Genomic DNA, 25648 nt, shown 5'->3' on the forward strand with positions numbered 1-25648 from the left:
AATAAAATGGTGCACTTTCCTTATTGTGTTTGGTACCTGTTGATGCCACTGCTGTCTGGCTTGAGATGCAGTTCTGTAGCCAGAAAGGGTATTCTAAAGCTGGTGTCTGTGTCCTGTTTTCTCATTCTCCCTTTAGGTTAGTAAACTCTGTTTTCTCTTTTTGCCTGCAAGCAAGACTTAAAGATCTTCTACTTCACTGACACTGTATTTTGGTTTCTGGTATACACAACCATAGTTGTGGCTCTGTATGTATATATATACACATGCATGTGTGTTACATGTTTGAGCTTTGCTTAATCAACAAACACAATTTTATTTGGATCACGAACATATTGTTACTACAGTATCCTAGCAGTGGTCCAGTGGAGACAGCACTTTAAGTTGCTTGGAAGTATGTTATGTACTCATGACATATGAAGCGATGCCTCTCTTCTCTTCCTTACTTACATGTCTACGTATATTGTGGTGTGTAAGTGTAATAGTGTGCTTTACCACATGATGCTGAGGTTCCTTAGACATAGTTGAAACTTCCCTGAATGTCTGTGCCTCCAACCTTCAATTTAATCAACATGGGAATGACAATTTCTAGTTGTCAACTCCAACAGAACATTTACCTTAAAAATATTTGGTGCTTTTAAAGTGCTCCATGTTTCCTATTTGTTTTAATTTCCTTAAGGTTCCTTGGGTGTATTTTGCTGTCTGTCAGTGTCGTTATTTAAGCCTACTTGATATGTGGGTCAAGTAGGGTAAATGACAGGTGTCATTTCTGAAGTAACTACACTTCATAGAACCCAAGCTGTTCTCGTAAGGGGAATAGCTGTGCTAGCACCTTACAGTGAAGAAACGGAACTGCAAAGGACTATAGCTGTAGAATTTAGTTGGAGGTCTTGTACCATCTCTGGTATTGAGAATTCTAATACAATTAGAAATACAGCTTGGTATGTGCTAAAAGTTATTAAACTCTAGATCAAGCGAACAGTGAGGCAAACAGATAATGTATTCCTGTAATCAAGAGAAACCAGTCCTGAATGGCAGAATATTTCAATTGTTAGTGCTGTCTTTTAACTGTTACAGAACATGTTTTCCTATATGTAATGGCAGCTGTTCTGAGCTGTTTGCAGTGTTACCAATTTCTTGTTTTAGTAATGGAGAGTATTGTTCATTATTGTTTTCCAAATTTTGAAAATCACTTTTATCAGTATATGCTCAAATGTAATATGTCATTACAGATTTGCAAAACTAAGTGGTTCCTACTACAAAATCATGAAATTAAACATTAAAACAATGAATTGGATGGGGGATGGAAATTATTAATCCCTTTATTGCTTCTGAATTTACTGCTGCCTTCTCAGAAAATGTAATTTTGTGTCATGACCTTATACTGGTTCACTGAATCCTGTTGGTGATTAAAATCTGCAATTCTAATAGAATTAGCAGGTTTTACAGGCTGGAGTTTGTGGTCATAGTATCACTTTTCATCCCTCTGTCTTTGGCTGTGGTTTCATGTTACAGCTGAGATGATCTCAGAGCTAGCTGCTGTCAAGAGGAGTGAACCAGTCTTCCCTTCCCTGACCCCTGGGCACAGCTAGTGATTTTTTTTTTTTTTTTGTCCTTGTGGTGAAATGGTTTAGGGAGCCAAACATTTTCCTCTGGGATAGCTCTCTCGACTGGTTCCCCAAAGGTCAGAGCTGGAACACAAGGTGGTGACAGGGAGGCCATTCTGGTGATTATTAGTGGTTACTTTGGGGTGGCTATGATGTACAGTATCACCTACAACTTCTTTCCTCTGATACCAAGATCCGGAGGTAGATCTGTCTGGGTTTTTACAGATTGTTCTTACTTTAAGGGGAGCTGTTTTACCCTCACCCATATGTACAATCCTGTTTGCAATGTTGCTCTCAGCCTTTTATTCCCTTGTGGGAATAGTAGGTATGTAGTCTTTCCTGCCACTTCTATAGTTTTCTTGCAGATCTGCCTGGGTGGCAAAGCAGCAGCAATACCTGTCAGATTCTCTTGTTAAGGGAGCTGGAAGGAGAAAAATAAGTTACTTTTCTGTTTCATGTTAAATAGATGTCAGCTGCAGAGGGGCAGTCAGAGAAAAAAAATCTGATTCTACCACAGTTGGGAAGAGACAACTTTGCCAAGAGGAAAAAAATCGTGGAGTGTATTTTCCACTTCAGTGAACTGTACTAGCCTTAGTAATCGTGAAGGCAGTGTAGCAAAGTATGATGATGTTTGTGTGGCTAAAGTGTGGATCTGGAGCATATACAGTACAGAAAACATTTGAAGCCTTTTAGATGAGAGTTTGTGTGCAAATTCTCAGTGAAGTCTAGGGATAGATAGCTTTGGAGTTTTCTAGCTGCCTAGAAACAGACTTCTGGGAAGAAGGCAGAGGCACCTCTCTGATGCATGCACCTTTCTAAATATTGCTTGCCTTTTAAAAATCATGGAGACAATTCAGGGGTTTTTTAGCAAGTGAGGAAAGAAAGGAGTTATGCCCTTCTGGGGCTAGATGTTCAGTATTGGTCCAGGAATGAGGCAAGGTTCAGGGAAATATCTTCCTTATTGAAGTGAAGGCTAATGTCATGATCTGTCTTACAATGTATTCTGTGGTTCCTGCAGGTGAAACTTCAGATTCTATCCAAGCTACTTAATTAAATGGGACAGACATTTAATGTTTCTTTTTTATTTTCCAGAGTTTTTGTTTCCCAAATTATTCTAATGTAACTGCAGGTGGAAACTTGCCACACACAATACCTACTGACTATTCCTTGCTTGAAAAATGAATAGGATCTCCTTCCTGCTTGTGAAGACTTGTTACATGTCTGCAAGTGGAATCCTGAACACCTAGATGTCTTAGCTGTAGTAGCAAGAGATCTTCCTTTGCACCTAAGCTTAGGTTTTATTTCTTAATTATTCTTTTTTGGTTTTTAATTTTTGAATGCTTGTGCTATTTGGAATAAAGCATGAAATGCCAAAATTTGTAATTCATTGTGTTCTTCCTCTTTCTCCAGTCGTCGGGATGACATGGAGTCTCTAGGCTATGTATTGATGTACTTTAACAGAACCAGCCTGCCTTGGCAAGGATTAAAGGTAGGCTATGTTGCTTTTTCCCTCACCCTTTTTTTTTTTTTTAATGTTGGGCTGGGTAGGTGGATGTATGTAATACTTAGCTTCAGTTATACAAAGCAATTTTTCCCTAGCTGTGATATTTATAGAATGTGGAAGAAAGGTTCTTTCTCCTTCCTGTGCAGCAGGCAGAATGTGTATTGTATGACTGTCTTAAAATTTATGCTGAACAATAGCATACGTCATCTTGGCAAATTATTATTGTCTTGTAGGCTGAGGCCCTCTTTGGGAAGTAGAAAATAACATTGTTAGTGGCTTTTTGAATTGCTGTAGAGAGCATGGAAATAATCTCTCATCTAGCGAGTTCAGCTTCAGTGATATGTTCAGTTCACCATAATAAACCGAATAATTATTAGCTGCAACAGACTTGTTTCAAGTATTATCGTGTATGGTAGCCAAGTACAAGCATGGCAAGTATTTCTTATTTCTGTTACATAGACTTCAGTGATTTGTTTTCATGTTTTAATTGTTTTTCTTCATGTGAGAGTTGTGTAACTCATGGTGTTGCAGCTGCAAGCTTTCTAAAAAGGCAAGTGGGTTGTGAAACACTAGAACTCTTCAGCTGCAAATGAATGTAATGGCTGCTTACTGAAACACGCAGGCAGCCCTTGAATGGGGTACTGAGTGGGAATTAATAGAACTTTGGCAAATGGAAATGCAAGTCTGGTCTGTTTAATGGACAAAAGCAGCAGCTAGAACTACATGAGCTGTGCCATGTGATAGAAGCATTAGACTGCAACAAATGGTATTAAACTGTGTCCAAATCTTAATACCAGATTGACCTTTCTTCTCTTTGCAATAAGTGTGTGGGACTTGGAGGTTTCACATAAAATACTTACAGTTCACCAAAGAATTTTTGTCATTTTTTTGCTACTGTCCTTGTTAATCCAGTGTTGCACAATATCTCTTATATTGTGACCTACATGTTCCACAGGCTGCAACAAAGAAGCAAAAGTATGAAAAGATTAGTGAAAAGAAAATGTCCACTCCTGTTGAGGTTTTGTGTAAGGTAAGAGTTTCCAAATGATGTCATACTGTGAAATGGACGTTCTTTTCTCTTTTTTTTAAAACTAGAGCCAATGTATTAGTCTCACATGGCATTTGCTCCTGAATAATACTTCTCTGGCAGTCGTGGGTGCCTTGTGTTTGGCCACCCAACAAGACTGTCGGCATGTGTAACAGGGCAGGCATTCGCTGCTGTTTCTTGGCATAGTTCGTGCCACCATCATTCCAGTACTTGGTGACTGGCTGTGCAAACTATCAAGCTCTCTTAAGTGAGGCTTGTTCGTTTCTTCAGCTTCTACAGTGAAATTTCTACATGTGTCCTCTTGGATAAATAAAACCAAGGTCAAGCTGTATAGCATGCTCATATATACTTGTTTCTACCTCTTCAAGATTGTTCAGATTGTCTTCTGTATCTCAAATAGAGGCTGTAGTGGAATTACCTATCAAGTGATCTTTAAAGCCATGTTGCAGAATGTTTTTCCAATGCTATCCTTTGGGTCTTAAGATTTATCTTGAATTGTGGCAGCCGCATACTTATTAAAAGGCCCTTGAGAATGCATGGTAATTTTTGCACATCAAACAGCAGTACTGAGGATTGCACTTCCTAGTCATGCATGTTTATATACCCTTACAGTCTAACAACATCTTCCAAACTGCTGAACTGTTATGTCCTGTGTTTTCTTTCTTGTAGTACAGCACTATGCTGTATGCTATTACCTATTTACATGTAGGCTTTAATATAGTATTAAATGTATAAATATGTAAAGCAGGGGATCTTTGAAAGAAGTCTTCGCACTTAATAGTGGTAACTGACCTTGCCTCTAGTATGCTTAAGTAGATTATCAAGGAAACATGAGTGGAATCTTTTAAGAGACAATTACTACTTCTTTCAGAGTCCTAGTTAATAAGAACTAGGTTTAATTAGGATGAATGAAGCATTTTAAATACGGTGTATGTTGAAGGCTTTGGTAGCAGAGGACATGTGATTGCAAAATATGCATCAGGTCACAGTTCTGGGGGGCAAGGAATGTGTACCTGGTAACTTGCTGATCAAATCCACTTTCTGAAATACAAAATAAATGAATAACTAGAGGCAAAATGGAGTTTACACATACGAATCTTCAGCCAATTTTTCTCTGCCATTATAGGCAGAAATACAGCTTGTTGCCTTCTTACAGGGTTGTTAGAAGCTTTTTGGTGCAAGCCATGGCTTGATTAACACTGTTGATTTACAGGGATTCCCTGCAGAATTTGCCATGTATCTGAACTACTGTCGTGGCCTGCGCTTTGAAGAGGCACCAGATTACATGTATCTGAGGCAATTATTCCGTATTCTTTTCAGGTCAGTCTCAAAGTGGAAAAGTACAGAAATTTGTCAGTGCTTTACCAGTTGGTAACTGCTCTGTGGGACTTGCACTGCAGAAAGCTCTGCTCCATGTGTGTGTGGTGTAGGGAGTTCTGGGACTTTCTTTCCATTTCAGAGTTTGCAAAGCTGTTTAAAAGGACCTGGAAAATACTGTTCAATGTTAAAAGTGAATGAAAAGATTCTCTTGGGTTTTGAGTTGTATCATCTGACCGCTAATGCTAGAGGGTTGAGCCCATGCTTCAAGTTCTGTTGCAAGTAACTTAAGAAATTGACCCCTCAGTTGAAGTGTTTGAAGCTTTTTATGTTTGGAGATCGGTGATAGGACTAGGAGTAGTGCCCCAGGAGATGGATTTCAATGGAGAGGAACAGTGCTGTTTCACTGAGCTTGTTAGAAAAAGCAGAACAGAAAGTCAGCCTTGTGGAGTGAACAGCATCCATCAAAAGAAGAGCTGGTACTCATCTCTCAAGAGTTTCCCTTCAGGTTTCTGGAATCCACAGCAATTTTTATTCAATGATTTACAATACTGCAGTCCCTCCTTTAAAGTATATATTTAAAAAAAAAAACACCCTGAGAACCTCAGAGCATACAAGTTAATAAGCTGGCTTGTGAGGAAGTGCTGCTTCAACAAATACAGACTACTTACATGAACAGTGAAGAAAATGTTGCTTGATGGTATTTGGGCTTGCTTGAAGAATCCCTTTAAGTTAGATGGTATATAAATGCTGAGTATTACTATAATCTCTAAAGCAGCTACAAAAAGAGTTAACCTCTAGTTCTGGGCTTTCAGCAAAGGCTTGGTATTAGCAATAAGGAAGTGATGATGTGTTACAGTAAAGTATTTCACTCTTTTCTAGGACCTTGAACCACCAATATGACTACACATTCGACTGGACAATGTTAAAGCAGAAAGCAGCACAGCAGGCAGCCTCTTCCAGTGGGCAGGGGCAGCAGGCCCAAACCCCCACAGGCAAGCAAACTGACAAATCCAAGAGTAACATGAAAGGTTAGTAGCCAAGAACCAAGTGACGTTACAGGAAAAAAAAATTACACTAATTTGGACAATGTTGACAATTTAAGTGTTAGATCAAGGAGGTGGTTTAAAAAATATATTTGGCTGTTAATTTAAAAAGCAAAACCAAAAGACGTCCTTGGAGAATTTGACTACTAACTTTATACCAAAATGTCCTTGTTCTTCATACCATTTCTTCTGGGGATGTTGGGTCATTTTAACCACTGCATCTTTTGCTCCTGCATTAACCACTTTCCAAAAACAAGAAACTGACTTGGTGTTGGGAATGTGACATTTTTATTTATTTTTATTTATATATATACATATAATATATATTTATATATATAAAAATATATAATACAATCCAAAATCCTAGACCTAACACTTCTTAAGGGATAATTCTTATTAATGAGGCAAGGATCTAGAGACTTTGGGTTCTACTGCTGTTCCAGCTGGTATAGTGCTGTGGGTTTGCTTCTATTCTGTTATGCCTCAAACATGGGAAACAGAAAATTGTGAATGATCTGGTTTCCTCCGGTGGGTTTACATTGAGACATTTGGTCCAGAGTTGAAAGGACCGGTGAGCTCAAAATTCAAAACGTCTTCCCTAAATCACGGAGTAATCCCAAACTGGTGTGGACTGCCAAGTCACAATTTTCTGAAGTATCTGGATGCTCTGGGGTGGGGCTTCAGGTTTCTGGACTATTCTTAATGTTTCTAGGTTGTGGTTTCAAAGGGAAATGTTGTGAAATGTTCAAAATGTAATTGTGTAAAAACTGAGTTCTGAAAAGGCACATTCAAATTTTTTTACACATTCTAGATGCTTTTAATTTTTTTTGTGATGTAAATCTGCAAGTGTTAGTCTAGTAAGTAACTAGCAAGAAACTGCTACAGCTAGTGACTACTACAACCAATCTTGTAATTAAACTGACTCCTCAAGATGAGCTGTGGCTGAAATTGAAGCTAATGAGGTTGTTCGAGTGAGAATAGACCATTTCTGTTTCTTGATGGACCTTCTTCATTGCACTGTTTTTTTAGTAACAAGGCCCATTGCTATAGCTATGGAGAAATTATTGTTGTTCTACCAGAATTTCATTGGCTCTTACACAGAGTAACAGCCTTCTGGGGAATGACTCCCTCTTCTTCTTCCCCCTCCCCCATCATCAAGGAAAAGCTTGTGACCTTTGGATAGATCAAGCTGTAATGTCAGCAAAGCATTGAAGTAGTGCTTGTCAAACATTTGAAGACTTCCTAAAACAGTTAGCTTAGTCTCTTCATCAAAGTAAAGATTCCAGGTTTCTGAAATCCTAGATGCTTTTTTGTGGCAAGTATTGCCTATTAATGAAGATTTTTCTGAAACTAGCTAAGCTCAAGCAGGAGTCTGTATGGCTTATATGTTGCAGTCACACTGAAGATTAATGAAATACCTGGTTTATTTTTTCCAGAATTCAGTTGAATTACCACGTAGTTGCTGTAGCAAAGTGTATACCAAAGTGGTTTAAAAGGCTTTGTGGTGTCAAATTATACCCCTCTGGTAACCATACCCAGTTTAACGAGAGTACTGGAAATAGCAATTTACAGGTGCATTTATTTGGTTAAAAACCTTAAAGTATACTGTATAAAGTGCAAGTACTGTTGAAGATGTGCATCTTAGGAGTGGAGCAGGGGGAGTGTGAAATCTTAATTCTTTCAAATAATGTCCAGAGACTTGCATGACTTAAATTATTTGGACAGTGGGCTCACTTATGGATCTGAGTTAAGGCAGCCTCATCTATATTAAACCATCTCACTGAGTCCTGTAGGTTATTCAGGCTGAATATTCTGTTTGGTTCCAGGGTAGCCTGTTCTGTCAGTGGCTTTTTTTTTCCTGTCCCTCTCTGGAACCCTGTGCAGTGTCTTTTGTAACAGCAAGATCAGCTGTTTTTGAACTTGGGAGAGGTGAACTGTTTCAACAGACAGAGCTTCTCTGCTGACTCTGGGAAGTTTAGCTCTTGATCTCTTGACAGTGTAGCAGTTGTTCAGGTGTGATTTGTAACAATGCTTACAGTCAGCTTCTCTCAGTCATAAAACTGACTCAAGCAGTCAATCTCCAGGATAAAGTCTATCAGTTCCATTTGCAAGAGATATTTTTAATTCACTCAGTGGAGAGTTCTGTAAGCCTGTCAGCAGTCCCACTAGCATTCACTGGACACCTATGGTCATGGCAGTATTTCTCAGAACAGGCTATTAATTCACTGCTTGAGACTTAGCCAGTTGACAACTAAATACTTTTCACTGCTTGTCTCTGCAGCTACTTAATAGAGAAGTTTGAACACCTCTCAAGCAGAGGAGCTTCTTAGTGTGACAGTGCAGCTACTCTTCCCCGCTGATCGGATGTGCAGCTATAGTAATAAGCAATTTGAGTATCCCTCACGTAGCGTAGAGATTATCAAAGTTTTGTGTAACACCCCAGAAGGACAAGGAGTGATGAATGTGCAGATTTCAGCTGGCCCTGTATATAATGAAGATTTGTTAGAGAGATGCTGGCATAAACTCTTCAGCGTGTTCTTCATACTGGCAAAGTCTTGTGTGCTACATGAATGTCTCAACATTTCATTTGACAGCTGTGGTTGGGAACACTCCTATGTGGTCTTAATAGGACTTGCAAGGGATGTTGTGGGTTGAATCCAGCTCCCTATTGCTCCCTGTAGAGTTGGGCATTCTCTTGCTCATAATACCTTGGATTTGAGGTGTTCTAACAAGTAGCAGCATATTGTTTCTTAGTATGTCATTTGTCCTCAGGTTCAGGACCCCATTTTCATTGAAAACATCCAGGCTTCTAAAGCAATGAGTTGATAGGTTTCTTTCCATGCTGGGAGCACACTTCTCCTCTGTTGACTTAGTTTTGGCTGCTTGGATGGAGAAAGTGGTTCAAATGATGAATCAGTGTTCACTGCTGAACACACCAAATGGAAAAACAGTGTAACTTTTGGTTGTACGCATTGCTAAGGGTTATGGGCAGTTCTAGGCCAGGGGAACCAAGGAATCACTGGGATTTCTGTGAGAATTTGCACTCAAGTGGGAATGACTGTCTTAATTCTGCAGGATTTTTTTTTTATATTAGAATTGCTAGTGCAGGATAAAGAGAATTGTCCTACATTGCATTAAGATTGGGTTCAAACAAAGCTACTGAATCTGTTCTAAATTACCTGTTGCCTATGCTGGAAGAGTTTAAGCTGTTGTCTTGGGTACTATCCAGATACATTTTTTGATTGAATGTCAGGCTATGTTTAAGACTTGTTTGCACTTGCTTATCTCTGGATGACAGCACAAACTATAGCTGAGGTCAGCTTTGTCTGTATTTCACTCTGAAGTGATTTCTGTTGGAAAAACTCAGAGCTGTTGCTCAGATGAATTCATACATCAACAGAAGAATACCATGCTGTTTGGAAAGCATCCAGAACGGAAATTTGCTTGGCAAACTAGTCTGTGGTTGAGATTCCTGTTACCTCTTTAAAGCACAGTGCTGCTACCTGAGTCACCAGAAATGAGTATATAAGTACTCACATGAAGACTGGCTTAGCTTGCAGTAACTGGTTCTTTGAGATGTGTGTATGTATTCCTTTTCCACAATGTCTTGAACTTGTCATTCGGCGTTCCAAACTTTGAAAGAATTGTTTTTGATGCCCCACCTCCCCTGTTGCACGAGTTTCACTTGTCCTTCCAAGGACAGAAGGTATGCTGGGTTTGTAGTCACTGTCAAAGGTTCTTGCTTCTGTTCTGGTTACCCCAGAGCATCGTACCATGTGAGCATGTAGCGAACACCAGTTACTGTAAGGTGAGTTATTCCTGTTCCTTTTCCTTCTGTCTGTGTGACACTGCTGTACTGCGTCTCTGAAGAGCACCACTGCAATCAGATGACAGTTTGACATTCAAGGATATAAACATGAGACATTGCAGACAAGTAGAAAACAATCCTATGAAATTACATCCTGCTTCCTAGTGGCAATAACACATCTTGTTTTCAAACTGTTGGTCTGAATTCCTGTTTGAGGAATGTGGCATCCAGCTGGTGCATAAGCCTGTTTTCCAGTGCAGCAGTAGGCGTGAGAGGTGTGTGTTTGAGCTGAAGGATGGTGGCAAATGCTGGTTAGCTTTGGAAATGGACACCAGGAACTCTGCAGTTCTGGGACGGAGCAGCATTTTCCCCTTTGAATGACCATAACTGATGTTTAATTGTCCTACTGTGAAGGCTGTTTCTCATTTTCATCCCGTATCAGTAAGTTGTCCTTGTGTTTATCTTGCAGGTTTCTGAGCGTGGCGAGGATGGGACAAAGCAGAGCAGATCGGAGCAGGACTTGTCACTCCCCAAATCCTAGAAATTTTAGTTCATACGTACACTTGCCAGTGGCTGTGGGCAACCATTTACTTGGTGTAAAGAACTTAATATCAGTATAAACTGGCTCTGGGCAGTGTCAGTGATGCTGCACTTTGAGTTGTAGCACCTGTAATTGTGAATATTACTGAGATAGTGAAACATGGTGTCCAGTTTTCTATTGCATTTTTTCAAGTGGAGAAGTTAACTAATGGTTGACACACAAGTGGAGAAAATTGTGCATATGCCAATTTTTGTTACCTTTTTACTTTGAACTACACTGCTTATGAGATCTCATTGTTTTGGAAGAATGGCATGAACAGTCTTCAGCAACAGTTGTGATAATTGTAAATGCTCACAATTGTGCACTCTTTTCTGGTTATTCCTCCCTGGGTTTTGAAAGTTGTACACTTAAAACATTCTTAAAGTTGTTGACTTCTATGTGCAACATACCAAGCCAGCTGACATGGTAGTAACCAAAGATTCCAGTTTTTAAGCGTATGAAAGACTCTGCCTGCTTACCTGTGCTAGAAATAACAGCATCTAAAGTGAAGACTTAAGAGAAACTTAGCGACTACTAGATAATCTTTAGGACTCTGCATTAACTCTATAATGTTCTTGGTATAAAAGGAAAAACAGCATATTTGTCACGAAATTTAGTTAACATCTTACAACTGAACCTGTATGTAAGTTGCTTAGATAAATGTAATCACTGTAAACATCTATATGATCTGGGATTTTGTTTTTATTTTGAAGCGGGAGCTTTTTTGTTTACAAGTTCATTAAAAACTAAAAACTATTTCTGTAAGGAAATGAGATTTTTTTTTTAATTTGCCTTGTTAATTCAGTTTAAAAAAATCTACATTGCCCTGTTTTTAAACCAAGTTTCAAGGCCATTTGTTAAGCAAAAGAAGTCATATTTCTTTCCAAATCATTTTAGATTTAGTGTTGTAACTCTTCCTCATTTTGTTTTTAAATAAATTTTGTATTTTTTCCTTGAGGGGGAAGGGGCAGTCTTGCATTTTTATAACTTGTTGTTTGAGACCAGCCCTCTATACTAAGATTGGATTAAAAAAAAAAAAAGAAATGGCATCTTTTGCAGACCTGGTATTGGCAGCCTCCGAGTGTTGCCATGTCATGCATTGGCTGGACTGACTTGTGGCTGCTAGTTTTGAGAAAAATTTGAATGGAGTATTTGGATGGTTTTAAACCAAGGCATTTTCTTTCAAGTTGTTGTGAAGTGGATATGACCAGATTTACTCTTGTTCTTGGGGACAGCCTTGCACCATGCAGAGTTCACATTGGTTACTGCCCCAGGCTGTCTTCCTTCTCACTCCTATTCTAGCCCAGCTGAAAGAAAGAAGTACTTTTATTGCTGGTAATTCTTTAACAGTGTAATTTATTCCTTTATAGCATGTCAGAATAAATTAAAAAAATGTCTGAAAATGCTGCCAGATGCCTATTGTGTAAATGTTGTTTGTATGTTAGCTTTTAGACAGTTTCCATGCATGTAGCAGAGTTCCTGCTCACAGTTCATATTTTTACTGTTTGAAAAGGTCTTTCATTTTGAAAACCATTTCTTCAAGATCATAATGCTTACACTGTGCACTCTCTGTCATCACGGAGTGATAATCTGGATCAAGGCCATGCTCCTGTGTGGTCTCTATGCATACTCCCTTTATGAGAAGGATCTGCCCTGAGAAGATGTTAAACTTTAGCTGGAGAACGTTGTGTGCTAATAATAAACATTTGTATAGATAATGTGGAGTACAGGGAGGCATCTCCTGGGCTTCAGAGATATTTGTGCATGTTTGAAACTTCTGAGTCAGAGCGGTCTCTCTCTCTCTTACCTGGAAGGTGGAAGAAGAAATGTAGCTAGTTCTGGCTAGGATGTTTTCCTAGGCTCTGAGTATTGCCCTATCTGAATAAGGGTGCTTTACAAGCAATGCCTGGTATGAAAACTGGTATGTTTCTAAGAACTGGTATCTAGAACACTGTTATGTCCTTACATAAGATTTCTACTGTCTAGGCAATGCATCTGACAACATGCATTGGCAGAAGGGGAAGAAACATCAACAAAATGCCTTCTTGGCAGCTGTTTTCAGACTGGCTGCTTGGAATTGTTTTGGCACCATTTTTTTTTTTTTTTTTTTTTGCTTTGACATGAGGTATTCAGAAGTCAGAGGAAATAATTTGGTTTCAGGAGAAGAAATTATTTCCTCTGTCCATTAAATTTACTCATGACTTTGAGGAGGGTTGTCAAATTTTAGAAACAAAACTGCCCTTGATAAGCACTGTATGCAAGAACAGTTCACGTGCTTGGAGTGTCAAAATTCATTGGTTTGCAGCTCTTGACAACTGCAAGCCTTGTCTTGCAGAGGAGTGTGGAGTCCAGTTAGTCTTTCAGACATGGTGTGTTAATAGAGTTCACTTCTGCAGAGAAGTGTGAGCTTAAACTGTCAGCTCTGCTGTGCTGCTTGGCAGAAAACCAGCCTGCACCAGATGTGCTGAGCGATGAGCAAGGTGGCAACCTTCCTTAAAGAGATGCTGTGGTACTGACACTCATTTGCTGTGTAATCTCTATCGTTTGTAACAAAGATTTAAAAACTGAAAGCATTAAAAACTATGTGGATCTTGACTTCTGGTGGCAGCTCTGCAAAGGTTTTGTGTTGGGAGGTTTACTGTTATCTACTGTCCTGATGAAAAGTCCAAAACTTCTGCAAGCAGTCCCAGGCCCTTTACAAGTAGTAATTGTTACAACAGGGGCCATAAAGTGCAAGAACAACCACCTCGTGTTCCCTGGGAAGCGCCAGAATTTGGGTAATGGTATTAGGCTGTGACAACAGGTTCTTAGTCATCTTACTAAGCTGCGTACAGAGTTTCAAAGCAATTTATTAACCTTCGTGTAGCAACTCTGAGAGGTGTCCTAAGGCCACCTTTTAAAGGCTTGCTTAATTGGAGTGCAGAGTACTCCTATGTGTAGCATACTGGCTCATTATTTTTAACCTATTTAAGCCATTCCTTGTTACAAGCAATTGAGAGCCTTTTCCTTTTCTCCCATAAAAGGCGTTGAAAGGAGGACAGACTGCTCTAGCTTTCAGTTATTAGTAACATCAGTAATGTCTCACTGCCTTGCCTGCTTTGTGTGGTCTTGGGTACTGGTAATAAGGGATGAATTCCAGCCCTGACTGTGCTGAAAATACTGTCGGTCTCTAAAAGCCAGATATGTTTCTGGTAGGTGTGTCCAGTGTGTGCCATCCTAATATTTTTTGCTGATTTCTTTTAAATTCTGTCTACGGGGGTTACTTTCAAGGTTATGTACTGACTTGTTCTGCTGTTGTGGTGTTCTGCCTGTTCTCTGTTGGCTTTTTCAGGTGTGTCACAACTTGCAGGAACTTGTCTGTGCTTTGTGCTGTGCTTCTCCTAAACTGGACTGCGGCAGAGGTGATGACGCTGAGGTCCCAGCTCTGCTTGGGGCAGGAGGTTAGGGTGGATGCCTCCCTGCAGTCCCTTCCAACTGGAATTTTTTCTGTGATCCTAAGTTTGCTTTTTGCATAAGGCTTTAATTTCTCTTGACAGCATTCTCCAATTTAGAAGATTTGTTGCTTAGCCAGCTCCATCAGCCCTGTCTGCTCCTTACTTAATTGCAGTGAAATCATCATGATTTCATATCAGCTTGATGTCATAATACAAGTTTATGAGCAGGGCAGGCTCCAGACAAAAAAGCAAAAGCAGGCTGGGAGGAAGAGCTGTCTGCTCCGAGCACTAATGCCTCTGGAAACACAGGGACGACACAGAGGAAGTGCCCACCCTCCTAATTGGGCCTGGGTGGAAGGACTGCGTTCATGGCGTGTTCTAATGTGGAAATGGCCTGTTAATGTCATCCTTGTTAGCCAGGGCTAAACAGGAAGGGGGGGAGGGTGGTGCCACGTCTGTATGCAAAGAATTGAGTCTGACTGTTGTGCTAGGACACAAGGATGTTGTCAGCTGTGTTCAAGAAGCTTTTCAAAATAGACCCAGGACTGTGTGTTGTCCTTGGAGGAAAGGTGGTGTGTTAAGGGAAGGCTCTGTCCAAAGCATAGGGCTATGTCCTTGTTTCTGAAGGAACCATGGTGGGCTAAAGCTGCTTTGCCAAGCTCTGTACTAAAGGTGTGAAAGTTTTTAAATTAAGATGCTAACTTCAGGTTTTGCATCACGTGAGATATTCTTGGCTGTGACTGTTGCTAGTGCTGAATTCAGGTAGCTGGAAATCGGGAAGAGCTAGGGAATATTCTCACACCAGCCTAGGGTGAATAGATTTCCAAGTACTTTTGTCCATAAAATAACTGAAGATGGTGTAGCTCCTTTTTCAGAGAACGCCTTGGCAATGCTGCTTCTGGAAGTACCTGAGCACACTCAGTCCTAAATGCTCTGTTTTCCCTCCCCTCCCCAGGAGCCTTTTGTTCCTGTTGATAATGTGGATTGTTTTTTGTAGACACAGCTGGTCTTAACTTCATTTCTTTCCGAGTTTGAAAGATAGCATCAATACACATAGCTTGCAGAGCAGCTCCGAGCTGCTGTGTGTGCTGGTTGTGTCCAGAAGAGCAGGCTGCTGGCTCCCTTCACTGCTCCCTGTTCTCTGCCACCCTTGAAATAATAGTGAGCCTTGAGCTATTTTGCAGATGACAGACTTTGAACTTTTTTTTTTGAATGAAAGCAATTTGAGATCCTCAGAAGACCTTGAAGGAGCGTACATGCTCTCATACAGGGTAGACTGGCTTTTGACCTTTCCTTGTTGCAGTCCAAGTCCCTGCATGTAATGATAAATCTGGGCCTTATCCTTTGCAGCCCTGTAAATCCCCAGGGCAGGTTCTTGACTCGGCACAGTTCAGATAACCAGCAGAGGTGGGGCACTGGCATGACTCAGCTGCTGCTTTGTGGGACCTCATGGTCCACCAGACCAGGGCCATGAGGAACAAATCTTCCCTTTCCCTTCCTCGTACCCTGGATGAGTCCCTCTGCGCTGCTGTGGCACGTACCGATACCAAAGGAGTGCAACAGGACTTTTCCAAATGAGACCATCCTGTGTTTAACTGAGAACCCTGAGGGTTTAAGGCTGGTCTCTTCAGTATAGCTTATCCTGATGTTTGTCTGGCTCACCCCTGCTGCTGAACACGCTTGTCTTGTGTTTCTTGTACACCAGCTGGTAACTCTGCTGCTCGGCAGCGTGAGTAATTTTAAAGGTTCTTGAGCCCGTCTCTGTATGACTACAAGAACTGATGTTTCACAAATCCTGCTGTCCCCAGGTAGGCATGGTGGGCTGCTCCAGACCAGCTTGGGGCTTGGAGCTGGCTCTGATGTTTGAAAACATCTTCTCGTTGCTGGCCTGCAGCCAGCCTCTGCTGGTGGCAGTTGCCGGTAGGGCTCTGCCCAGGTCAGGCAGAGAGGAGCAAGGAAGTGTTTGCCTGCCTCAGCGTAGGGGCAGGTACAGTCAGGCAGCGGGGGTGGAGAGCAGAGAGCTAGAAACTGGTGCAAGTCCTTTGAGCTGAGGAAAGCCACTTAGGCAGCAGACTGGTTCTGGTGTGCCGAAGGCTTCTCCCCAGCACAGCTCTGATTTGTGCTGAGCTCATGTTCCTGCTCCTCGGTGGCTGCTGGCGTGGCAGCAGCTGGTGTGGGGCCAGGGCTGTTTGCAGCAGGCGTGCCTGGGTTGGGGTTACCTGGTGGGGCGAAGCCTGCGAACAGCATCAGGAGTGTTTGCACGGTGGAGTGTGTGTTCATGTTCCTTTGGGGCTGTTGCTCACATTATGCAAGTCGGAGCTGGGGTAACCCGCTGCATGGCACTGTTTGAACAGCAGGTATGGCCAGAAATTCCTACTGACTCACATCCTGGAAGTGCTCGCCTTCCTTCCAGAGACCCCTTTCTTTCTGGAGGAAAGGCGAGGAACCCAGCTGTGGCCATTCTTCCCTCGGGCTGCCCAGGAAATATTAATCGATGGCTTTTATTAGATGGCCTCGTGCTACAATGGCTCTGCTGCACTGCTTGTGTCTGGGTAACCGAGGAGCATCAATAAACCCTGTTTGCATTGCACCCTGGTGTGGGAAGGTGCTGCTGTGCTAAAGCTGAGCTGACGTGGTCGTAGCGAGTTCCCAGCTGGCTAGCCTGAAGCTGTTAACAAATCCCATAAACTGATGATGGGTGTTAAGTCACTGCTCACTGACCTTTCTCCTGCTCGCTGACAGCTTGCTACATAGCACCTATTGACCTTCCCCGTACCTGCTGGCGGGGGCTCCCAGCCGTGGGGCAATGCAGGTGGGACGTGAGCTGGGCATGGGGCTCTGCCTGCTGCTGGCCAGGGCTGGCTCGTGTGCCAGCGAGCTCCCAGGAGGCAAAGCACAGGCTGGGGAGCTTGACACTGATTGGAAGTGGCTTGTTTTTGCTTCCCAACATGCAAACAGCTCGCGGGGTCAGATCTGTGCTGTGCTCAGCCTTTCCTAGTGAAAGGCCATCAGGGTTTGTCAGCCTGCTGCTCCCACTCCTGGCTCCCAATTCCCTGGCTGCAGGGGCAGGGAGCTGCGTGGGCAGGATCCCTTCGGTGGCTGTGGAGAGGTGGAATTGTGGCACTGGACAGACTGGCTCCGTTGTGGCTGGGCAGCTCTTCCTGGGCTGTTTTTTCCGAGGAAGGAGTTGAACACGGGTGACAAGGGACACCTGGGTGTCTGGGACACGCAGTGCAGGGTGTGTTTAAATGTATTTATGGCCCTTCACAGGGCGGGGAGCAGGGGGAGGAAGCAGATGCTTGAACACAAGCCCAGTCCCAGTGCCAAGATCATCCATGCAGCTGCCTGCTCCTCTTTCCTAGAGGACTCTGGTGTGTCCCCCTCCTTGGGAAGTCCTGGGGGAGCTGCCTGGTCCCCATTCAGGTGCTGTCTGGCCCCTGTCCCCATCCACTGGTGAGGGGAAGTCTGGTACCCCCTGCTTGCTGGCCTCCCACCTTCTCCCCTGCCTTGCCGTTCCCTGGGGTTCAGCAGCCAGGCAGGCTGTGAAAGTGGAGCCGGTGCTGCTCTCCTCAGCAGGGTTGCTGGGTGACTGGTAAACACAGCAAAGGCAGCAGCGGGGGCTGGCTGCCCTTCGCCCCCCCCCTCCCAGAACTGAGGCACAGCTGTCCCCAGTGCAGCTCGGTGGCCAGGGTGGCAGCGAGGGACTCTGCTTGAAGGGCAAACAGCCCCATGCTTGGGACATGGTGAGCCCCAGCTCATAGGTGAGAATAGCCCACCTTGCCCCAGCCAGGTGTGTGGGGGACACAGGTGCCTCTCTGTAGGGCTCTTTGCCCAAGCCCAGGGGGCCTTTGGCTGCGGGAGGTGGCTTGTTTCTTACCCCAGCATTTGGTTTGGCTGCCCAAAGGAGCTCTGCTGCTGGAGCAGCCATCTGCTGAGCCTCCCTGGGGCTGGGCAGCCCAGCACAGAGGGTCCCGGAGCTGCAGCATCCATTCGGGCCATTGTCTATCAAACACCCGGTTCACAGCAGCTTCCCTATAACCTCTAGGATGAAATTTAAATAGAAGATACTGGAGCAAGCTGGGCACAGATAAGTATGCTTGGCTCCTCCTCGATGTGACACGGTGGCTTGCGTGGAGGGTGGTGGCAAGCCTGCGAGGTTCTAGCACGTGCGGGGCTGCAGTGGGGCTGCGGGCTGCAGTGCTGGCAGGCTGTGCCTCTGGCAGGTGATGGGAGAGGAAAGTGATGCTGGGAGCAATCCTGCTGCTCTAAATAGCTTGCCAGCTGCTGATGTTTGTTAATGTGGCTGAGCCATGGTCCTGCGGGAATGTGGGGTACTCGGGATCAGTGTTGCAAGGGGAGCTTTGTGGGATGGGAAGGAATCCCAAACCCCAGGGAACACTTTCCAAGGAAGGAAGTGCTTGTGCCCAAATCTGATTTCTAGAGGGGCAGGGCAGGGCAGCCTCCTGTGTGGATCTATGACTGCTTTTATTCCTGCTGCAGTAATGGAGAGCTGGGGCTGAAGTCCTGATCTCAGCCTCTCTGCCAACATCCTGGGAGCTAAAGGCTCCACATCAGCTCTCTTGACAGCTCTCCGGCTGCCCTGGAGCTGACTGCTGGTGTCTTCAGGGTGTTGCCCTGGTCTGGAGACATGCATGTCTGCTCTGGAGTGGGTTCAGAAGCACTGACTCAGCCCAGAGCTTGGTCCCATCCCCAGGTGGGTCCTCGCCCTGGTGCTGGGGAGCAGCCGTGAGTATCCCAGCCTTGTGGGGGCACCTGCTGCGGAGATGGTACTGGAACTGCTGCGGCAGCTGGCTCTGCTCCCAGCCTGCATGTCAGCATGCCCGGCGGGGATGGGAAAGCTGGAGATGTCCTCGGCAGGGATGGATCTGCAGGGCTTGCCCTGCTGCCCTTGGACCTGCAGCTGTGTGCCAGCAGGCTCTTTGGGAAAAGCCCTGATTCTGCTAAACCATGGATGATCTTAGGTGAAAACAAAGCAGCTGAAGCCCTAAGACTGTCCTTGTGCCTGGCTGCCAGGGCTGTGACAGTCCATGGAGCTGTGCCTCAGGAGGGACAGTTGCTGGGTGACCTGCTGTATCTTTCCCCCCCACCAAGAAAAAGGTTTTCTGCAGTGCTTTGAGTGTGCAGGGGGGGTTGGAGGTGCCTCCGTGCCAGGCTAGCAATGGTGCTGGAGGCTGGCTGAAGCCTTCTAACAGCTCTGCTGTGAAAGGAGACAGGTGGTGTAGAGGCATTGGCGGAGTCCGGCCAGGGCTTGCCAACTCTCTGCCCTGATCAGCTATGTCTCTGCCTGCTTGGCTGACCTGCTGCTGCCATTTGGGCATAGGCAAATGTCTGATGCTTTGCACGTGGGATCAAAATGAGATATTGAGAGAGACCATTTTATATCTGCTGGATAACACAGCTCAGGCTGACTGCCCTGTCAAACCCACCCACCCAGTTCCTGGGTCCCCACAGTCCAGCTCGAGGAAATAACACTTTTTCTTTCAGATGGGGAGAGAATAAGCTGCTCGTTGCTTCAGCTTGCATCAGGAGGAGTGTGGTAAATCCCTAGCGTCTAGTCTGGCTTTGCCTGATAGCTGGAGTACGGAGGTGTTGCTGATGGAAAGCTGAGCGCAGCGTGGGAAGTGCTTTGGCTTAAACCGCGTGAGCTGCCACCCAGTCTCCTTCCTGCAGAGGCCCCCAGGTGCGGTGTCTGCTCCTGCCGGGGTTGGTCCGGGGCAGTTGGCTTTCCCAGGCTCTGGGACAGGAGGGGAGGCTGCCAGCCTGGGGCAGTGCTGTCTCCAGAAGGAGAGATACACATCTGACTTGCATGTCTTGTTAGATAAGCACTTCTCCTTTTAACATGCTTGCTGGGTAGGACCAACACCTACCTTTCAAAGCTGCCATTGAGTTGAAACACTGCTCCCACTGTTGGCAGGATTTCATCAGGCGAACACGTACTCTCCTTCCACCCACCAGGGAATGTCTGCTCCTGCACTGTGAGGAGGCTCCAGCCCCTGCTCCCACCTCCCAGCTGGAGAGCATCACCACAGCCCCTGGCAGGAGAGGAGCCGAGAGCCTCCCTACTGCTGTTCAATAGGCTGCCCCTGCCCATGCATCCACCCTGAGCTGCTCTCCTGGTCCCTCTACCTGCCTTTGTGGCACCGGAGCTGGCTGAGCCCTGGCTGGTGGCAGGGGATGTCCCCTTGTTGGTGGACTCAGGAAGGAGAGTGCAGCATGAGGTTGTTTCCAGACTGGGTTTCTCTTCCCCAGCTATAAAAACTTTCAGGGCATTTCTTAAAATACTCTGAACTGGCTTCTTTCTCCCTTACGAATCTGGAGCTCCCAGGCTGAGCCTGTTTTGTGCCATGCCACCCTTAAGCAGCTGGCTCCAGCTCCTTTATCCCACTTAGCCCAGATTTTCTTCTAAATAGGTCACTCGTTAATTGAGGGCAAGTACAAAGTTGCTCTGTTTCTCCTAGTCCTCCTAGGCTGGACAGACCCACTTCAGGAGCTGCATGACCTGGGGCAAGGCTGAGTGATGAAATCCTTGCTGGCGACTGCAGCTCCAGCTGGATGCTCCAGCCCTTTGGTTGCTGGTGTAAAGCCGGGGAGGGCAGGTGGGGGCTGGCTCTTTCTCAACAGCCGTGTGAAAGCTTGACCCTTGCTCTTTTGCAAGAAGATGATAGCAAAAGCGGGAGTCTGGGTTGTGGCTGTTGGGAGGGAGGGAGGGAGAAGTCCTGCTCTGGTGGGATGAGGTGGTACGCCTCTATGGTGGAGGGTGTCCCTGCCCTTGAAAACCGCTCAGCGTGGGGATGTTGGTGCCAGGCCAGCTGCTGGGAGAGGTGGCAACGGGGGTGCAGACCCTAGCAAGGACTCCGTGCTGGGAGAGGGAACAGGGAGAGCTTTGCTCTTCACCTCCCTCCTGGCACGCTGTTGCTGTGCTGTGCAGACCCCACGGGTGCCCCAGCTGTAAGGGGAGCCTGGGGCAGCTGGGCACCACCAGCCAGGCAGCCTGCGGGGCCCATCCTGGCAGCTGCCTGCCCCTGCCCTGCACAGGCTCGAGCCCTGGGTATGTTTAGATTTCCCTGCTCGTTTCCATGCAAACGAAGGCGGATGGAGGGAGCCAGCTGCAGGGCCTTGTTCCAGGCCTCATGGACCATAGTCTAGCTGGGAGCACAGCCACAGCTGGCTTGTGGCTGCAAGAGCTTTTGCTGCCCAGGGAGGGGTCTTCTGGAGCAGGCTGGACTGTGGCTTGGGGTCTTGCTACCCTGACTATGGCGTTAGTCTGTTCCTGGATGGTCTGGGATGGCTGATGCAGCCCCAAGCTCTTTTATCCTGCACAGGAGCTGATCCCCAGCCCTGGGGTAGGGGTTAGTGCTGCCTCAGGACCCGGTGCAAGGGCTTGGGCTGCTTCCTCAGAGGAGGAGGTGAGATAAAGCCAGAGCCTGGCCCGTGGCGCCGAGGTGTGCCTTGAATCAATATTGGTTTGCAACAGCCCGTGGGCGATTGCAACGTGGGGAGCGATGCAGACAGCTGCTGCCTGCCTGTCCTCCGGGGCTGCGCCTATGCAGCGAGTTGTGTGCGGTCTCTGCTCTCAGGGCAGGGCCAGCCAGAGGCGGATCAAAGCCAGTGCTCGTCCCAGGCCCCGAGGAGAGTTGGGGAGGAGGGAAAGGCGGTGGGAAACTGCCCAGTTGGCGATTGGCTTGCACTGCATTCTCCCTCCCTGGGTGCATTTTGCTTTCCCAGGCTGCTGGGTGTGACTGGGGCAGGGCGAGGCGGCCCCGCCTGGGTGCTGTGCCGTGCCGTGCTGAGCAGGTTTGGAGCTGCAGGGCCTGCTTGCCAGGGCGGGAGGGCCGGGAGCTGCTGACGGAGGGGCTTTCGGGCGGTGCGTCGGTCTGGCGGGTGAGCGTGCGGGCCGCGCCTGCCGCCCCGGGGACGGGCTGGGCATGGGGCTGGGCGCCATGTCTACTCCCCAGCTGGCAAGGCTGTGCCGTGGGGGGCTCCCACCGAGACCCCTTGTACTGCCCCCGCAACGGCTGGGGGGGCGGGTGCGTGGGGGCTGGCCGTGCAGGTTCTGGCAGTGCCCTGCTTGCCCACGCTTTGCTCTACCAGGACGGAGCTGCTGAGCTCCTGCCCTGACGGGTTTGGCACCGCAGGGGTTCAGGCATGCCGGGCAGGCCTGGCAAGCGCCGCTGCCGACACGGCCTTCCTGGGTGCTGACTCAGCAGGGCGGGTGGCTGCGAGCCCAGGCTGGGAGCCGGGGTGGCTGCGGGTGCCGGGTGGGGTGAGCCCTTTGGCGGGCACAGGCACCCGCGTCCCCCAGCCCTGCGCATGGGCGGGCAGTCACCCCCACGCTCGCATCCTTCTCCGTGACTCCTGCACGCCTGGGCTCCTCGGGGGGGCCGTGCCTGCCCCCTCCCGCTTCCCACACACCGGGTAATCCCACAGCGAGAGCAGCTCAGCCGGGGCAGGGCTGGGTGTGCAGGCACAACTCCTCAGCTGGGGGCTCTGGGATGCTGAGAGCCCTCCAGGATCTGAAGGACACAATCCTGCCTGGGTGGACCTGCCCAAGCCCACATTCTTGTCCTTCCTGCATAGCTCTGGGGGGCTCAGCAGCGTGGACCTGGGGGTCTGCTCCTTGGAGCCAGGGGGGTGGTCGGTGTGGGGTAGGGGGGGTGCACTGTGGAGAGCCCCTGGAAGGGCCGTGCAGAACAGGCAGGACACGGGAGGGCCCCTGGGGATGCAGATGGGCTCAGCTGCTCAGCTGCCTCTCACTGTGTGCGTGTGTGTACGCACGCAGCCTCGCCTCTTGTCCCAACCCTGCTGAGCTCTTTGAAAATCTGCATATGCAAAAAGCCCTAATCCCCGGAGCCTTTTCCCAGCTCAGGGGTGACTTGCCTTTGGCAGCAGATAAACTGAGGTACTCCAAACCACCTTGGGGCCAAGCGCTGAAGCACAGTGGTACAGTGCTGCAAGGGCCACGATGCTGAGTGTGCTGGGCACTCGGGGCCAGCTCCTGGGCATGTTCATGCCATGCCAGCACGTGGGAGCTTGGAGAAGGGCAATGCCTGGCTGTGGGTGCTGGTGGGTGCTGATGGGGTGCAGGCGCATGGATGCCAGTGGCTGGCTGAGAGCTGCCACACCAGCAGCCACCACCTCCTTGCTTAAAATCATCCTGTTTCCCTTGAGGCCCTGGCAGCGGGTGGCATCGCCCAGCCCCCGCAGGGGCCCTGCACCTGAGGCCAGCGCAGGACACAGGGATTAGTTTTAAGCCGATTGCTTCTGCCCATTAGGAAAGCGCTGAGATACTCGGCTGCGGTTCCCCCAGCAGCTGGCCGGTCACGGGGGGAGTGTGGCCACCATGGGGCTGGCACCACACCCCAATGGGGCAGGATGAGGTTTTGCCCCTTCCCCAATCCATTTAGTTGTGCCACCACAGCTTGTAGGGGCTCCTCATCCCAATAGTCCCTAGGAGTGATGGTGACCAGCCCCTGTCCTACCCCAGCTTAGTGGCCTGGTGGGACACTCCTAGGACCCTCCTGGGTGCCTGTGGGGATGAGCCTTCCTGTGCTGGGGCAGGGATGGCTGCAGGCACTGGGGTTTGGGTTCCTGCACTGTGCCTCTTCTCTCTCTAGGTAGGCAGTAAGAGACCCCCCAATATTTTTTTGGAGGGATGTGGCGCACCACATATGGCTCTGGGAGGAGATAGAGAGGAGGCAGGGAAGCACAAGCAGGCAGCCCCTCTGCTCAGGGGAGGATTTATGGCCACTGAATTTCTGCAAAGACAATAACTGTGCGGGACTCTTGGAGAGGGTGGAGGGGGAAAAGCTGCCCAAAAAAGAGAGTGTGGCAGCTCAGCCTACCCTCCTGGGTGTTTTCCAGAGAGCAAGGACCATGGGGGGCTCGTCCTGCCAGGAAAAATGGAGCAATGAGCGTGTCTGCCTATGAGCCCAGGGAAGCAGCCCTGTTCTGCCATCGGTGCCATGCCCCAGCTCCCTTCTTCATGCTCAGGCGTGGGGCTGTGCCAGCGGGTGCTGCTCCCAGGTGGTGCCGGCTGTGCCAGCTGACTCAGGACAACACCCTTCCTGGCACAGCAGGTCTCGCTGCCGCAGCCAGCGGCACTGGGAGGGCTGGTCCTGGGCCGGCAGTAGCACTGAGCTGGTGCGAGGCTGAGCTGTGCTGAGTGTCTGAGTGTTCCCCAGCGACTCCGTGCCAACGCTGTCTCACCAGTGGGGAAACTGAGGTGGGGAGCATGCAACGCCTGTGACTGATGCCACGGCGGCATCTTGCCTGGGTCATCGTGACTCCCCTTGCTGTCCTTGCACAAAGCAGCATGGCTGCCCGCCCCACCCCGGCCCTGGGCTCCGGCGCTGCCCTGTGCCCTCTCTGCAAACCCCGGCACTGCCCAGAGGCGCTGGCTGAGCCTCGTAGAAGGCCGAGGCTTTGCTCCCCCATCCCATGCAGCCTGCCCATCCTGGGGCGGGTAACAAAGCCTGGGCTGTGGTGTTCTAAAAGCAAGGGACAAGCAGGAGATGTGTGCCTCAGTTTCCCTATCAGGTAGATGGGTCAGCACTCCAGGCTTTGTGCCCAGAGCTGCTGGTAACCCATGTGCACGGGGCCTGGGGGGGGGGGGGGGGGGGGCACCTGGTGAGTCCATTTGTCAAGTGTGGGGTCTCCATTTTCCCCTCCTGCCACCCTGCAGCTGCTGGTGTCAGTGCTGCTGCCCAGGTGGGCTCTGCAACCGCCCGGCTGGAAGCTGGTAGTGAGGGGTGGGGAGCTGAACCCCAGTCCTGCTTCGGTGACAAGGAGGAGGCTGGTGCTTCCCCGCAGTGGCTGGGGCAGCTGGTTCACGGGAAGGCTGGGGGCAAGTCAGGAAAAAAAAAAAAAAGGGCTGGTTTCACCAGAAATTGCCAATATTGTTCAAACCTAAATCTCTCTGAGGGACAGGGTCAGCCTTGATAAATGTTCTAGTTGAAAAGAAGGGGGGAAAAGAAAGAAGGAAACAATCAAAGCTCTCTGAGTTGGCATTTCCTGAACAAAGTGCCGTATTTTTTTAATTTGGGTGTGTGTGAGAGAGACATGGTTTCCATCCTGCACCGGCATGTCATGTAACGCCCCCCCTCAACAACGAAAATCAAAACAAACTGCTTGGAAAGGGTTGAAACGGAATGATTGAAGCCATGGCAAAACAACAGTGCTGTTGCAGAGGGGGAGATTGGGTTTTGGCTTGTCATTTCCAAGAAGAAAGGGCTTATGATTTCCACTTATCCTCCTTGTGCCTTCTCCCAGCTGGGTTTTGGGGTGGCC

General features: G+C 47.6%; 1 protein-coding gene across 5 annotated transcripts in view; it reads left to right on the plus strand.

Annotated features, from left to right (window-relative positions):
* CSNK1A1 (casein kinase 1 alpha 1) overlaps positions 1–13502 on the plus strand; it is a 35742-nt gene extending 22240 nt beyond the window's left edge. For 2 of the 5 annotated variants that reach the window (XM_075766705.1, XM_075766708.1), the window contains 5 exons: positions 3015–3093; positions 4064–4138; positions 5370–5476; positions 6356–6504; positions 10797–13502. In XM_075766705.1, coding sequence (XP_075622820.1) covers positions 3015–3093; positions 4064–4138; positions 5370–5476; positions 6356–6504; positions 10797–10804 — 418 coding nt within the window. In that variant the 3' untranslated portion in view covers positions 10805–13502. Of the gene's footprint in view, positions 1–3014; positions 3094–4063; positions 4139–5369; positions 5477–6355; positions 6510–10796 lie in introns of those variants that run through there. The other 3 variants (XM_075766707.1, XM_075766709.1, XM_075766706.1) reach the window with 2 other exon arrangements.
* Positions 13503–25648: the final 12146 nt, after the last annotated feature.

Source organism: Balearica regulorum, chromosome 14 (assembly GCF_011004875.1).
Source record: "Balearica regulorum gibbericeps isolate bBalReg1 chromosome 14, bBalReg1.pri, whole genome shotgun sequence".
Lineage (NCBI taxonomy): Eukaryota > Metazoa > Chordata > Aves > Gruiformes > Gruidae > Balearica > Balearica regulorum.